Here is a 17567-nt window from a genome sequence, read left to right as displayed (position 1 = left end):
ATTTCTTTTTATGCCTCCAGGGTTATCACTGGGTATTGGTATAGGCACTATGAGATCAGACGAGATGGGGTGTGTTCAGGAAGGTATAGAGAAATTGAGAGGGGAGGGGGGACTCAAATCTGGGTCTTTGCACATAGTGCTATGAGCACTTAACTGGGTGCACCACCGATTTGTCATCTGTCAGCATGTAAATATATCTAATGTCAGCCAACAAAGAGAACAATCTACTCTTCTGAGATCTATTAATAGAGGCAGCTTTATTTTTCTCTAGCTCTTTCCTTCCTTTTTTGTAATTTGCCTAGGCTACACCACTGTGAGCCATAAAGAGATACTGAGCTGAAAATTATAACTCATCTTCTAAGCATAACAAGAATGACATTTTACTCTGGGGACCTCCAGAGAGTTATAACAATGTGTACTAGCATGCTGTAAGAATCCACAAACATTAGGAAACTGATTTTCCTGCCATGCTCCCGATGTTGAACATATGCTAGAGACGGCAGTGTGATAAAGACTAAGTAGTTTGGGCATTACCAAAGTAGTAACGGTTAAGCCACTTTTATTTCTGAAGAACACTTTTAATACCATACCTCAAAAGAGCTACTAATGCTATTGGTGATTAAGAAGCTCAGAAGGTACAATCACACATACCTTTACCACAGAAATAAAGCAGTGGAACCCCAGGAATGTGAGCAGAAAAATACCCAAGCACCTAAGTAAACAAACACTTGCTAGAAGGAAACTTAAAATGACTGATTGCAGCCTTAGTTGCATTAACATCAAATAGCCATACTTCTGTACATTTGCAAGGAGTACTATAAAGAAGCAATCAAGTCATGTTTAATAAAATGTGTCAGTATACAGTTAAGTATATTTTTCACAATTAGAAAATTTAACACCGTCAAACACTTAGATGGAAAACAGTCTAAAGACAAAGACTTACACATATCACTCATTTTCAACTCCAAAACAAAATGCTCACTATGAGGAAAAATAATTTAATATTCATTATCAGTCTATACGAGTATGACTCCAAGGAATGATTACGCTCATAAGTAAATACAAGGTTTCCCAAAGATTTATAACTAAGGTATGTAAGACAAAATCAAACTGCAAGCCTAGTTCAGAGTAATTAGAGTCCAATGGTTCTCTGATGTTTTCTTTTATGTTCTTTATTTTAAATCGATCTTTTAGAACAGTGAATTCTCTTTCATAGAAATGCCTCCCGGTCTGATAATACAGTACTTCATTTCTGAATGTAGAGATTTAAGAAAAATCAAGATGAACGTTAAGGCATACAAACAGCTACTTTGAAGTCTGCTCTTATTTAATAAGGACCGTTTTAACTCATTCAGATACATGGAATGTTGGCACAAAACTGAAGCTGCTGTAGAAAGATCAGGTGTTTTGTGGGTGATTGAAACTTCATTTCTCTAAAAACATACCCTTACATGGTCTTAATATATTTTTTTAAACAAATTTAAGTGTTGAGAAACTGTCTAAATAATAAGTAACAATTAAAATAAAATGTTTATTTGTAAATTATGTACAGAATATATTTGTTTTTTACTTTATGACAAGGAGATGGGAGTAGGGAGAGGAGCCACCACCTGTCCATTTTCTCTGTGGGAGATGACCATCTTTTCAGAATCAGATGTACAAGTCAGTTTGGACTTCCTAAGTTGGAAAGGAGAACTTGTAGCTAGACTAAAAGTATTGCTGCATTATTTCTAGTTGGCTTATTTCCACAATATGCTTTTGAAACCTGCTCAGGATCTTAGAAATTTCATGGTATAATTTTATAACCAAAAATACTCTTTAAAACTATGAGTTTAAGCACTTCATCAGAAAGAAACTGTGAGATTATATAGCTATGCATAATCTGAAATGTCTTTTTTTAAATCCCTTTTAGTTATTTCATTTACTCTAACAGTAAAAAGCCATACAACTGTCAAAATGCCATTATAGTCTAAATGTCATTGTGGAAAGTGCATCTTTGATGACTATCAAAATGTATGAGAACTATTTACTATAAAATTATCAAATAGATAAAACTTACAATGGCTTTAGACTGTACCAGTAGTATTCTATGAAATGAAAAGACTGAATGTAATTGTTGGATGCCAAATACATTTCAGTAATGGATTTAAAGAATGCTACAAATGTCACATGTGGTTATGATGACCAGCCAACATAGAAAATCCAATCTCTTGCATTTCCTTAGTCCTTAAATTTGTCAATTATGATTTTTCATGTGAAGATTGAGTTGTTTCTCCATCATTGTCTTCATCATCCTCTTCACAATCCCCATCTGTCTGCTGTTCCAGTTCCTCTTTTGTGATCATTTCAAAATCGTTCCCATTCCCACTGCTGTGCTGGGACCTGTCGTCCTCTCTCCTGTCACTGTCTGTGTCTGAGTGCCGCTCTCCGCTTGAGCCTTCCACTCCAGGGCTCCCTGGTCCGACTTTTCCCTCCTCATCTTCCTTTTTCTCGCTGTCTGACTTTTCCTCACTGTCAGATTTCTGCTGCTTTTTAGTTTCGGATTTCTCGTCTTTCTTCAAGTCTGCTTTTGGTCCTTTGTATTCGTGTGTGTACAGAGGCCTGAAGGAGTCAATGAAGCCCACGTCTGCAGTCAGATTTGGCAAGAACCAGAAGTGGTGTCTTCCTCCCGTGATGAGCCAAATGATGAGGAACAGGATGCAACGGGCTAGGGAGAGAGATTTCTCAAATTGAACGATTCAGGCTCTGACTCAACAGAGGATATGTGCTAATACATTGGGAAAACATTCTGTTTTACTATCTGTACATGATACTCACCTTAAATATGGACAATTCATTCCTGACCAGTTTTAGTAGTTATAATTATTATGACATTCTAGGAGCAGATGGTTCTATTATGAGCTTATGGACAGAGCATTACAATGACATTAAAAAATAACTTACAGGATTCTTTCATTGAGGCACTGTTTCATGGGTATATACTTGTGACTTAAATATATGCTTAATTTGGAAGTCTAAGAATGCATGAGACCAAGGTATAAAAAAAGGAAGTAGAGCTGGGGAGACAGAGATAATGTAGTGGTCATACAAAAAAGAAATAAAGAAAAAAAGCTTTTCATGCTTAAGGCACTCAATTCTCAGTACCAACATGAGCCAGAGTTAAGCAGTGCTCTGGGAAGGAGGGAAATAAATAAGTAAATAAATATGAGTAGAAATGGAGGATATTGGGAGTCGGGCGGTAGCGCAGTGAGTTAAGCACATGTGGTGCAAAGCACAAGGACCCGTGTAAGAATCCCAGGGGTCCCCACCTGCAGCGGAATTGCTTCACAGGCAGTGAAGCAGGTCTGCAGGTGTCTATCTTTGTCTCCTCCCTCTCTGTCTTCCCCTCCTCTCTCCATTTCTCTCTGTCCTATCTAACAATGACGACATCAATAACAACAACAATAGGGCAACAAAAGGGAAAATAAATAAAATAAAAAAAAAAAAGAAATGGAGGATATTTTAAGAGAGTATTTTTTTGCCTTCTGGGTTATCTCTGGGGCTTGGTGTTTGCACTAAGAACCCACTGCTCCTGTGGCCATTTTTTAAATTTTATTTTTGGATAGTACAGAGAGAAATTGAGAAAGATGGGGAAGATAGAGTGAAAGATAGACACCCGCAGACCTGCTTCATACTTGTGAAGTGACCACCCCCTGCAGGTGAGGGGAGCTGGAAGCTCGAACTGGGATCCTTGAATGGGTCTTTGTGCTTCATACTATGTGTGCTTAACCTGGTGAGCCACTGCCTGGCCCTCAAGAAGCCTTTAAAAAGTTAAAAAAGCAGGCTAAATCATGACTTCCCTAGGCACCTTGCCTTTGTAGGGCAATTCCTCCAATATAAACAAACAAACAAACAAACACACTCAGCTGGAAAGATAGCTCATCTGGGAAGGTGCTTGCTTTGCCATGTGTATAACCCAGGGTCCAGCATGGCTCACAGCACAATGCAAGTTTTGGTGCTGAGATATCTTTCTCTTTCCTTCTGCCTATCTCTGTCTGTATGTTTCTCTCTCTCAAAATCAGCTGGGAGCAGTGAAGCCTCAGAGATGAAAACAAATTTTCAGTATTACAAATCATACTTTTTATGTCCATATTATTGATATAAACAGTTCTGCACTGGGTCATTACTATATACATGCACATACAGTGACTTCTGATTTTGAAAGAAGTGAACATATTTCTGTGGACCCATAAATGTATCAAGAATCAAAGACATGAGCCTACCCTGCCTAAAGGATAAGTCTCTTAAGAAAAAACAAAGCAAAAATAAAGCATCAATGAAAGGAAAGCAAATCTGAAAAACACCAGAGAAGAGGAATAAAAGGACATTTGGGAGTAGTAATAGGTGTAGGGGTGCATTAGAAAGAAGAGGGCAGGACTGTTGAAAACATATGGGAAAAAATTATACACACACACACACACACACATACACACACGTAGACATAGAATCAGCCCACATTGGTGACTTTGGAAGAACTATTGCAGTTTTCAATGGAGGGAGTGGGGACACAGAACTCTGGTATTGGGAACTATATGGAATTATACCCCCATTACCTTACAATTTTGTAAATCAGTACTAAATCTCTAATAAAAATAAGCAGATAAGACACACACACACACAACTTTTGAGCAACCAGCCATATAATTAGTAACTGTAACAGTGCTTATTTAAGGACCTGACCTCTTCCAATATTTAAAAATAACACAACACTAACAGAAATCAGATTGCTTAAACAGCATCTGAAAGTATTCTTTTACAGCAATAGATGACAAAACTATGGTTAGGCTATAGAAAGTTCTGAGGATTTTTACTTCTTAATTTTTTTTTTAAGCAGGCTGTCACAAAAGGGAGAGTCCCAGACCTGCAAGCACGAGGTCCTAAATTCAACCCCTGGCTCTCTCTGTTGGTAATAAATACATCTTAGACATGTGTTTATTGTGAGCCGGGAAGTGGTGCAGTGGATAATGTTGGAATCTCAAGCTTGAGGTCCTAAGTTTAATTCCCAGCAGCACATGTACCAGAGTGATAATCTGGTTCTTTCTCTCTTTCCTCCTACCCCTCTCATTAATAAATAAATTTTTTTTAAAGACATGTGTTTATTTATTTTGTGGAGGACACAGAGTGAAACCAGATCAACACCAACACCCAGCCACATGTGGTACTGGGGAGTGAACCTAGGCCTGTGTGTACTTCCCTACATTCTGCCACTCAGCCACCTCCACGCCCACAAGATTTTGAGAGATTTAGTTTACTCAGGAAATCTTTTTTCTGCTAAGAGGCATTTGGATGTATATGTTCATAGGCCACACACAATTGTCAACTTAAAAATGAGCACTTAAGAGTTGCCACGAAGAAATAATTTCCAGTCCCACTTGTGGTTGTCTTGGCAGGGCCAGACCATGTGACTGGTAGCCAGTGGGCCAGCCTCCCCCTCACTGTGGGTTTTAAGTATGTCTGAAATCTAGATTTAAGAATAAATTAGGGGGCCAGATGGTGGTGCATTGGGTTAAGCATGCATGGCGCGAAGCTCAAGGCCTAGTGTAAGGATTCTGGTTTGAGTCCCCAGCTTCCCACCTGCAAGAAGGTCGCTTCATAAATGGTGAAGCAGGTCTACAGGCGTCTATCTTTCTCTCCCCCTTTTTGTCATCCCCTCTCTCAATTTCTCTCTGTCCTATCCAACAGCAACAATAACAACAACAAGGGCAACAAAAATGGTAAAATGGCCTCTAGGAGCAGTGGATTCATAGTGCAGGCACCAAGCCCCAGTGATAACCCTGGAGGCAAGGAAAAAAAAAAAAAAACACAAGAAAAAAAAAGTATTATACTGATAAAAAAACAATAAACCAATCTTTGAAGGAGATTGTATAGTTTCCTTCAAATAGAAGCATGAGGCTATAGTAGGCTTCATTGGGTTATGGTTTTATAATTTTATTTGGAAAAAAGCTCTTATAGATTATGCATCAAACTCGAGAAAGACTAATATGGAAACCACATACATAAAGTCTAAATTCTTACCATTTACAACATACGCATAACAGAATTCTAATACATTTTATAGTTTTTTAAAAATATATTATCAGGATCTCAACAAAAATAATTTTGACAGGATTAAAAATAATTAACAGGAGGAAGTTGGGCAGTAGCACAGCGGGTTAAGCCCAGGTGGCGCAAAGCACAAGGACCGGCTTAAGGATCCTGGTTCGAGCCCCTGGCTCCCCACCTGCAGGGGAGTCATTTCACAGGCAGTGAAGCAGGTCTGCAGGTGTCTATCTTTCTCTCCCTCTCTTTCTTCCCCTCCTCTCTCCATTTCTCTCTGTCCTATCTAACAACGACAACATCAATAACAACAATAACCACAACAATAAAAAAACAAGGGCAACAAAAGGGAATAAATATTAAAAAAATACTTAACAGGATAATATAAAAGAAACGTTTAATTTATAAGTGAGATACAGATCCAAACTACTGAAAGCATATTTGGAATCACTGTGCCTCAGTATAGATACTATGAATCACTGCTCTTGGCAGTGCTTCCCCCTCCTTATTTTATTTGACAGGACAGAGAGGAATTGAGAGGGGAGGGAAAAGAAGGGGGGAGGAGAGTAAGAAAGACATCTGCAGACCTGCTTCGCCATTTGTGAAGCTTCCCCCTTGCAGGTAGGGAACGGGGGCTTGAACCTGGGTCCTTGCACATGATACTATGTGTGCTAACCAGGCACAGTACCACCTGGCCACTGGAATTGGATTATCCAACAGAAACTAAACAACACTGGATCTGTTTATCTAGTTTAGTTCCCAATACTAATCCATGATGCATAATTAAATCTATAGAAGAACAATAGAAGTATATTAAAATGTATTCCTTATACATTATACAAAAATATGTAAATTCTTACATAAAAGAAATCACTACTAAAAAGAAACTCCAGTATTTTAAAGATATATATATATATTAACCATAAGGTATTGTGAATAAGGGATAAGCAAGTGGGATAATCCTTTTCAGTGAAATTAAAACCTTTGTGGAATTTTTTAAGAAGTTTCTGAATTCTCAGGTATCTGAGAGCCAGAAGACACCAATTTCAATACACCCAATTTCAAGTCAAAATTTATGATTCCTCATTTTGATGAGTGTAGTATATCACCATTAGTTAGTTACCTATTCTGCAATTTAGAAATTTCTTGGACTACCAATTTGCTGATGGGTATATTACTCCTATATGTCCAGGTGGAAAAGTTGATTTGTGACTTATGGATCAAGGAAATACACATTAATTTTTAAAAAGTACTCGACAGTTTTAGAGAAACTGAGAAATATTCCCATTCCTTTTCTTTTCAAAAATTATATTTATTGGAGACAGCCAGAAATTAAGAGGAAGGGAGAGACATCTGCAGCACTGCTTCACCACTCACAAAGCTTTCCCCTTGCAGGTGGGGATGGGGGACTCGAACCAGAGTCTTTGTGCACTGTAACTTATGTACTCAACCAGGTGTTCCCATTTATTTTCTGAAGTGAAAAATTAATTAGACCTGCCCACACTAGAAGGAAAAATCTTCAAAGACTAGAATAAAAGTATAATTATAGATACATACATGTTTATTTTCTTTTCATGGTAAGTAACATGTTCACTATTAAGGCTACAGAGAAGGGGGTCGGGTGGTGGTGCACCAGGTTAAGCACAGAAAGTATGAAGAGCGAGGACCCACACAAGAATTCTGGTTTGAGCCCCCCGGCTCCTGAACTACAGGGGAGTTGCATCACGAGTAGTGAAGCAGGTCTGCAGGTGTCTTTCTTTATCCCCTCTATTTTCTCCTTCCTTCTCAATTTTCTCTCTGTCCTAACAAAAAAAAAAAAAAAAAAAAAAGAAAGAAAGAAACTGAAAAAATGGCCACAGGAGCAGTGAATTCGTAGTGCAGGCACTGAGCCTCAGCAATAACCCTAGGCTAAAAAAAAAAAACAAAAAAACAAAAAACGCTAAACTATTCATAACTATCAAATATTTAAAGTCCCCCCCCAATGAAACCCTACCCAGTAGTAAATTCAAAATTCCATTTCAAGACAATCTTCTTAAATATATAAAACATCTCACTTAAAAATTTTGTTGGAAAAGAAAAGTTTCTTTGTAAGGGACCTGATAGTAGCATACTGGGTGAAGTTTCAGAAGCAGTGAAGCAGGTCTGCAGGTATCTCTCTTTCTCTTTCCACCTGCGCTACCACCTGACTCCTCCAAAAACAGAGTTTTTAAAAGACTGGTTCCCTGGGAACATTTATTATGTTACTGGATGATTGGGGTCTTTTGTACCTAAAACCAGACCAATATAGGGAGTCGGGTGATAGCGCAGCGGGTTAAGTATGAAGCACAAGGACCAGCATAAGGATCCCGGTTCTAGCCCTGGCTCCCCACCTGTAGGGGAGTTGCTTCACAGGTGGTGAAGCAGGTGTCTTTCTCTCTGTCCTATCCAACAACAATGACATCAATAACAATAATAATAACTACAACAATAAAACCAGGGCAACAAAAGGGAATAAAATTTAAAAAATTAAAAAACCTGTATTGTACTCAAATTGCTACCAACTGATTTTTCCATTGTTCAGAATAATTTATTAGTCACACTCATAGAATTTAAATGTGTAATGTTTCCTTTGCCTTAAGGCAAAATACAAACATATTTTAAAGTATTATGTCTAATAATCAACACAGAAACATTAAAGTCTTTTTGATAGCTAAGTTTTAGAGAATATGTACAGATTATCGATACATTATTTTTCTTTAAAACTCACCAAATCTAATCAACCACATATACTTCTTCAGGCCCAAGTCAGTTTTATAGGACCCCAGAGCTAGGTCTATCCAGGCTACTGTCAAAACTGCTTTACACCTAACAGGGCCGTCCCTTTACGAGTAACAACACTTACCGACAGCAAGGAGAAGAATGCTGGCTACAAAACAGCCTGCACCCACACTGAGGTAATAAACACCCACTCTCATTTCTGCAGGCCAAAGGGGGAAGAGTGTGGCTGCGATCACCGCAATCACTGGAATTAAAGAACCACAGTTACACAAATGGCTTTCTGCTTTAAAGTTACAGTGACTATCTCCATAGGAAAAAGACTGAAACATAAATATATCCACACTTAGACAATTGCCAGTTTTGCAAGTTAGTTTTATACTTTTATTCTGCAGGGTAAAATTGGTATTAGGCATTTTTTTTTTAAAATACTAGAGCACTGCTCAGGTGTGGTTTCTGGTGGTGCTGGGGATTAAATTTGGGACATTTGTGCCTCAGGCATGAAAAGAGTTTCTTTGCATAACCATTATGTTACTTCCCCAGCCTGGTATTAGTCATTCCATACAATTCAACTTCATGACTTAACTATTCTTCTCATGTTACCTTAGGATTTTTTTTTTTTCCTTTTTCTTCAGTATAATCAGCGGGGGAAAAAAGTACTGCTGGGGGCCTGGTTGAAAGCACATGCTAGAATGCACAAGGACCCAGGTTCGAGCCCCCAATCCCTACCTGCAAGAGGGAAAGCTTTGCCAAGTGGTGAAGCAGTGCTGCAGGTGTCTGTCTCTCTTCCTCTCTATCTTCCCCTTCCCTTTTGATTTCTGTCTTTATGCAATAAATAAATAAATAAAGATAAAAAGGTACTACTTGAAAATGTTAATACTCCCTGCTGTCACACACCCTGCCTCTGGACATATAAGAAAAACACACAATCATGATAAAAAATAAAGGCAGATAAACAAAAAAACCTGAAAGTGAATACTTCAATCAATTTTTGGTTCACTCCCCATCACTTATGCTTATCTGTATTTTTAGAGACTGATTATATATACTTAAAAATTACCTCCATGAATTTTTTCCCCTTACATAAATGACTTTAAATGATTCTTCCTCTTACACATTTTTGTTTATTCTAGATATGTTGGCATCAGTACCTCTTATCTAGTTTTTTTTTTTAAAGATTTTATTTATTTATTAATGAGAAAGGGGGAGGGAGAGAGAGAGAGAGAGAGAAGAAGAGAGAGAGAGAGAGAACCAGACATCACTCTGGTACATGTGCTTCCAGAGATTGAACTCAGGACCTCATGCTTGAGAGTCCAATGCTTTGTCTACTGCGCTACCTCCCGGACCACTGATCACAAGTCAACTAAATCATTTTTCTACCAGTTTCTCTCTTTTAAAGTGTTGTAAACATTTTCCCCAGTTTATCATTTTTCTAACTTTACTGAATGCCTATATTTTAAAGTACCTTATGTTTTTATTGTTTATGAAAAGCTTTATATTTTCCTCTCTAAATTTGAGAGGTTATACTTACCAAGAATTAATCCCATGACAAATGTTTTAAAGTGAACTGGGTCATAGATCCACACAAACACCTAGAAGAATCAATAAACCTCAGTGCTTCAAATTCTAAAGTCAGATAAGAAAGTTAAACTTAATTCCATATTTAGATAGTTTATAACAGTCACTTCCAATTTCTTAATATATGACTACTTCCCAAGGTTAAAAAATTCCAAAGGCTCTTCCTCCAATAGCAGTATTTCTTTCGGTATCCATTCAGTTAGACTATTAATTTGAAAACAAACAAACCTACATTCTGTTATGCACTTTCATGCATTAACGATTTGTTCATGGTTCAGTACATTATTTATTTAACCTACAGACCAGTGTTGTATATTTTCTCCCTGAAAGAAAGCACACTGAGAAGAACAGAACCAGTCTGAGTTAAGAGCACTCTCTAGTCGGGCCCTCCTGAAGATTCAGCAAAAGAGCTAGCCAAACAGCTCGCTCATTGTCTACTCTGCTATTTGTGTGAACCAGATTTGAGCTAATTCCCCAACACATTGAAAGAAGATTTGATACTGTGTTCCCCCACCCCACACACCCCATCTTTAGAATAAATGAATGATGCAAAGCACCAAGGACCGGCATAAGGATCCTGGTTCGAGTCCCTGGTTCCCCAAGTGCAGGGGAGTCGCTTCACAGGAGGTGAAGCAGGTCTGCAGGTGTCTTATCTTTCCCTCCTCTCTCCATTTCTCTCTGTCCTATCCAACAACAACAATATCAATAACAACAATAAAACAAGGGCAACAAAAGGGAATATTAAAAAAAGAATAAATGAATGAATACATAAAATTAAATAAATTCATTCCACCCTGTGTTCTTCTCTCACTGATGTGAGATAAGATATAAAGAACCGAGTTTAGTTTAGCTCGGCTTAGATTGTGCTGCGTTCCGAGTGAATAAAGAGATACTGCATACAACCCAACCATGAGTCCCGGGTCCTCTGTCTCCTCTCGCGAAGCCAGCCCGACATAATGGCGCCTGAACAGGGACGGGCACCAACGTGGGACCTAACCCGCCTATCCCCCAGATAAGTAAACCTGGCTACCCATCCACCATGGGTTGCCTTTCTACTTATGAAGAGATTTGTCAAAACCTCTACTGTTTCATCATGAGACAGTTACTCTGTCTCTGGAACATTTTGCTCTGGGCCACACTTTGGTTCCCTGACCGGGAACTTTGGTTTCTTGTGACCCTAATCATAGAGCTTGGGAGATGCACGGAGATTCTTCCTTGGACTTTCTGGATTCCCTCTCCCATGTTTCCTGAGGAGAAGGACTAGATTTTGCTCCGGGCCATAATTTGGTTCTTTTATGACCGTCGTAGAGCTTGGGATATGCATAGGGATTTCCCCTGGGACTTTCTGGACTTCTTCTCCCACTGAGAAGGACTACTCTAGTTTGAGGAGCATTCTCCAGTACCCTGGCAGTCCCCAAGAATGGAGACACGTGGTTAGTTCTACTCTCCTGATTCAATTCTTTCTTCGATGGGAAGACGCTTTAAAAAATGGGTGCCTGAAGCAATCCAGCAGGAACAGCCAGAAGCACCCCAAATGGAATTTCGAGGAATTTTTTGGATTAGGACGCCCTCTGGGGACTCATGGTGCTACACGGTGAGATCTGAATAATCTGGTTCAAGTTGCGTTTCATAAGAGAGTGATTTGAATGACTGAATTTTTGTATGACATTGACTTAAAAAAAAATATGCTGTAGCAGCCATGATTTCTAGAGACATCCAGAAACAATCCAAAAAATTGTTTTTTCCTCCTTTGATTTCTTTTTTTATGTCTTGACATAAATCTAAAACATTTAATCCTGAAAACGGTATGAGTTATGGGTGGGGCAGATAGTAGATAGTGCAATGATTATGTTAATTATTCTCATGCCTGAGGCTTCTAACAGTGGTTCTTCTGTTTACCTTTCCACATTTTATTGAGTTTAAACTGTTTAAACAACCCTAAAAATCATACTAGAAAGGACTTCCAATTATAATGGAGTTATCAATTATAGTAAACTTTTAATCTGCTACAAGTTTTGTTTGACAAGTAAGTGAATTTCAGCTGTCAAGTCTTCACATGAAAAAGCATCTACTCAAATGGAATTCCTGGAAATCCATTTGGACCCCTGTTCTCTGACATTGCCCACAAGATGGAATGACTACAACGCACCCCCGGAAACCAATGATATGACCTGGCACGACCTGAAGAAACAGATTCACAGACTCCAAAGCTCACTCTCTACAGAAAAGCGGAATTCTGGTGGCCGACATTCCCCATTGAGACAGACGTGAAGCATTTCATCCCCAGGCATTCACTTCCGGTCATCTACTTTGGACTGACTCCTCTATCAGACTTACTGGTACAGCTCTTGGACACTTTATACAACTTTACAGCAGTTTCCCTTTACGCTGCTGGGTTTCTCAAAGACTGACTGCAGCCAGCTGCCTTGGGACTTTATAGTCCATGTCCCCTTGCCTGTAGGCTCTGTCCCAAGAGGCAGAAACTCCCCCTCCTTACTAGGTCATGCCCACAGAGGCATGAAGGCCCTTTTGAGGCAAGAGATGCCCACAGAGGCATGAAGCGCCCCCAGAGGCAATAGATGCCCCAGAGGCAAGAAATACCCTTTTGCCTGCTAGGCCTTGCCCTTTGAGGCAGGAAACACTCCCCTTGGCATCACACTGGTTATTGCTGCTCTCCTATTTTGTTCCTCCATGTCATATGCCAGTTCTTTTAAAAACGCCTGTATGATATAGGTTTCTGTTCACCCCGCACTTCTGATACTATGGCTATTAGTTAAAAAGAAAGGGGGAATTGTTGGTATGCTTCTAATTCTGCTTCTAAAAAAACCCTTCTATTTCATTTGGTTTAATCCCCCCTGCTTAACACTGCATTCTATTTACATAACCACTGTATTCTATTTATATAACCACTGTTAACAAGCATCACCCTCCCTCCAGGGCACTGGTGGTTCAGTGGTAGAATTCTTACCTGCTCCGCCCCCTCTCCTTGTCACACCCTGATTTTCACCAGTCACTTTTCTCTCCACCCTCTCTACATCACATCCTGTTTACACCCTACTTGGCAAGTATATATAAAGACAGCATTGTGAGTTTTACTTTAGTTTAGTTTAGCTTGGCTTAGATTGTGCTGTGTTCTGAGTGAATAAAGAAATACTGCATACAACCCAAAAAAAAAAAAAAAAAGATATAAAGAACCATTAAAAGATTACCATTAGTAAATATAAAGATTCTATGACTCCATAATAATTTCACTGCCTATCCCACCCCCAAGGTCCATCTTTGGCTGTGAGCTACAAACCACTACTTTATACTTATGTCATTATTTGTGCAAGACAAATTTGGTTTGTTAGCCATATAGTTTTATCTTGTTTCTTGTACTCTCTTACTTTCTAGTTCTATTTTTTTTACTATAACTCTTTGTAATTATCATTTTAATTTGCTACCATTTCTAACACTGGAGGTAGAAGTTTTAGTCTTTTTTTTTTTTTCCAGGGAGAAGATGAGCATTTACAGGGAGAAATTAAAGACAGAAAAGGAGAAGGACAAGCTATGTTGGGGGTGGGGTGGGGAGGGGCTATGAAGGCCTTTTTAAAAGTCTGCACGTTTATCTTGGGAATCAGATCCACAGATATCACTTCTGTCAGTTATAGTTCTAAGATATATTTATTTTATATGAGAGGGAGAAAGAGACAGGACAAGAGAGATCAGCTCTAACATATGTGGTGCAGGAGATCAAGCCTGGAGTCCTTTTTTAAAAAAAATTGGGGGATTAATGTTTTACACTCAACAGTAAATACAACAGTTTGTACATGCATAACATTTTCCAGTTTTCCACATAACAATACAACCCCCACTGGGTCCTCTACCATCATGTTCCCAAGTCTGGAGTCTGAAGTCTTAGTTCATGCAAGTCTTGTGCTCTATTGTAGAAATGTCTCATTTAAGAGTAATTTGAAAAATGAATTATTTTAAAACATTTAAATTATATATATGTGTGTGTGTATATATATATATATATATATATGGAGAGAGAGACAGATATCAGAGCACCACTCAGCTCTGGCTTGCGATGGTGCTGAGGACTGAATCTGGGACCTCAATGCCTCAGGCATGAGGTCTTGTGCATAGAAAAATCAAGTTTTTAATGACATTACCCAGAATTTCAAAACCACAGCATTAGGAACCATTACTTTATATACAGCACTTCATATCAGGAATAGTAAGAAGTGGCACATTTTAAAATTTACATCAAATTACATTTAAATTCAGTGATCAGTACAGGTTACTTGTATTAAGCTTTAGGGTAGTAGTCTTTATGGGAGACTATCAAGTGAGGTAAAAAGTAAGTAATGCTGCAAAGGTTAGCCCCCTCCTCACTAGGTAATGTGTTCAAATAGAAACTGTATTGAAGGCCTAAATCAGCAAGTGCTGCTATTAGCAATTCTGTTCTTTATTATTATCAGTCATAGGAATTCATAATATAACCTATCTATCATTTTAAGAAAGTAACATTTATAAGGCTCTTACGTAGGTAGGCAATGATCACATCATTAGGTTCTGGCCAATGGAATCCAAGCAGAAATCAAATGACTAATTTCCCAGAAGACATTGTGTCCCTCTTCCTCTTCCTGCCCAGTGGATTCAAATAGAGGGCAGTCATTCTGGGCTGGGAGGGAACTTTTGACTAGTTGCCTTGCACAGAAGAGCTCAGATCCATCATGGATCTTACCTGTACTTACTATCTCTTAAATTCCTGTTATTTTGGGCTTCTCTTCACCCTTAGTGGCCGAACTTAATTCTAACTACTATTATTATTTTTTAAAATAAATCTCAATTTGGGAGCCAGGCAGTGACACACCTTGCTAAGTGCACAAACTACAGTGTACAGGGACCCACGTTCAAGCCCATGGTCCCCACCTGCAGGGGGAAGCTCTCTCTCCTCTCTCACACACACACACTTTCTACCTCCCTTTCCCTTTCAATTTTTCGGTCTCTATCAATAATAAGTATTTAAAAAATAAATCTAAATTTAGAAAAATTATTGACATTTTTAAATAAAATGATTATGTACATGGATTTCTCTAAATGACTTCTCAGTGAAGTTTTTAAATTAAAGATTTCAAGTAATGTTAGATAACCTCACCTCATTTCCATCCAGGAAAACTTGGTCATCATGTGGCTCAAGCTTGAATTTTTTCTTAGTTTCTTTTTTCTTGGGAGTTCCTGGAGTTTCCTCCTAATAAAACCCGAGAACGAAAACCATTTACAACCAGATAAAAAAGCAATACAGCATCCATATAGTAAGATATGTTTTGCTGTTTCAGACAAAGAAATCAAAATTCTCAGTCACAGTATCTAAGAATCATGAGACAGTTCTCTCAAGTGGCTGCGTATTTCAAAATTGTTCAAATGCCAGTAGTGTTGATTGTTACGAACTCACAATACTTTTTTATTTATTAGATGAAATCACCTTTTTGGATTCTTCCTTTTCACCATCTTTTCTTCTTTCCTTTTCTTTCTTTGTCTTTTCATCCTTTGGATTTTCTTTCTTGCTTTTTTTATCTTCCTCTTTTCCACTTTCAGCTTTCCCTTTCTCTTTTTCTTTTTTTATGTCTTTATCATACTTCATTTTCATTACTTTGAGTGCTCGGTGAAAAAATTGCTTCTTTAAAAGCCTTTGGAAAACAAAGTACGAAATTAATATTCCCTATCAATCATACAAATATAAAAGCTAAAGTATAAAGCCTTGAATAAAATAAACAAAGAAAGACAACTGGTAACTAACAAGAGAAATTATGAGTAAATCTGTGGAAAAATAGTTCCACCTTTAATGAAAACACTGTTCAACCAGTTTAAATATATAAAAAGTATCTACCTAATTAATTTTTTTTAAAACTATAATTAAAGTACAACAGATCAGAGGTTTGGAATTACCCTGTTATGAGCAAGGACCCTGGGTCCCCAGATGCAATGGGGAAGTGGTGAAGCAGGGCTGCAGGTATCTCTCTTTTCTCTGTTTCCCCCTTCCCTCCAATTTGTCTCTATCTAATACATAAAGTATTAAAGAAAAAGTAGCATCAGGACTCTGACGCAAAAGAAAAATGTAACAACTGAAAAAGTGTTAATATTAACAGATAGTGAGTCTGCTCACAATTTTATAAATTCATTTGCTTCAGCTGCCAATATTCCACATAGAAATGAAATCATCCAGCAGTTCTTTCACCTGTTCACTTTAATCACTTAGCATAATCACCTGGATTCCAAATGATAAGTCATTGCCTTTTTAAATGGCATAACTTCTTTATCCAGTTGACCACTGATGGGCATTTATTGTTAAATCACTGATAACTGCTAATAGGGGAGGGAGGGGAAGGGGGAGAGAGGGAGAGAAAGACAGAGAGACAGACACACTGAAAAATGTGTAATCTCCCCCAAGCAGCAGGACTGCCTTATATGCCTACAGCCCAGGTCTGAGTTCTGCCACCATACATACAAAAGTGCCACAGCTTGGCCAAGAAAAAAAAAAAAAATCATAAAAATGTGTTATGATTTGATTGATCTAAACTACATCTTCAGTTGTCTTTTTTTCTCCCTACACTCTTCACCATTCAGCTTGTTACTATAATGAAATATCTTTTTTTTGTTGTTACCAGGGTTACCACTGGAGTTTTTGATGTTACTTTCTCAAGTAAACCTATCCAGTTTGAGAGCTAAAAAAGGCTCAAGGGAGACAGCAAAATGGTTTGTGCACCAAACTCTCATGCATGAGGCTACAGGGTTTAATGAGGGTTTAATTGCATGCATGAGGGTTTAATTTCCTGCACCACTGTAACTCAGAACTGAGCAGTGCTCTGGTCTTTTTTCTCTGCCACTAAAATAAACAAAACAGCCTATGGTGGTGCACCTGGTAGAGAGGACATGTTAAAATAACAAAATTAAAAATAAATAAAGCTGGGCTGGGGAGATGACATAATGGTTTTTCAAAAGACTTCAATGCCTGGGAGTTGGGTGGTAGCACAGCAGGTTAAGCGCACATGGCACAAAGCACAAGGACTGGCGTGAGCATCCCTGTTTGAGCACCGGCTCCTCATCTGCAGGGGAGTTGCTTCACAGGTGGTGAAGTAGGTCTGTAGGTGTCTGTCTTTCTCTCCCCCTCTCTT

At 38.4% G+C, this 17567-nt stretch overlaps 1 protein-coding gene across 2 annotated transcripts in view; it reads right to left on the bottom strand.

The window, feature by feature from the left end:
- Positions 1-542: 542 nt before the first annotated feature.
- The window catches only part of SEC62 (SEC62 homolog, preprotein translocation factor), a 37174-nt gene continuing 20149 nt past the window's right edge, over positions 543-17567 (bottom strand). For both annotated transcript variants that reach the window (XM_007522942.3, XM_060171933.1), the window contains exons 4-8: positions 15878-16082; positions 15551-15643; positions 10361-10421; positions 8957-9076; positions 543-2707 (exon numbers count right to left, since the gene is read on the bottom strand). In XM_007522942.3, coding sequence (XP_007523004.2) covers positions 2241-2707; positions 8957-9076; positions 10361-10421; positions 15551-15643; positions 15878-16082 — 946 coding nt within the window. In that variant the 3' untranslated portion in view covers positions 543-2240. The remainder of the gene's footprint in view (positions 2708-8956; positions 9077-10360; positions 10422-15550; positions 15644-15877; positions 16083-17567) is intronic.

This window comes from Erinaceus europaeus, chromosome 14, assembly GCF_950295315.1.
Source record: "Erinaceus europaeus chromosome 14, mEriEur2.1, whole genome shotgun sequence".
Lineage (NCBI taxonomy): Eukaryota > Metazoa > Chordata > Mammalia > Eulipotyphla > Erinaceidae > Erinaceus > Erinaceus europaeus.
The sequence above is the reverse complement of the archived record's forward strand: the minus strand, read 5'-3'. Positions and strand labels throughout refer to the sequence as shown.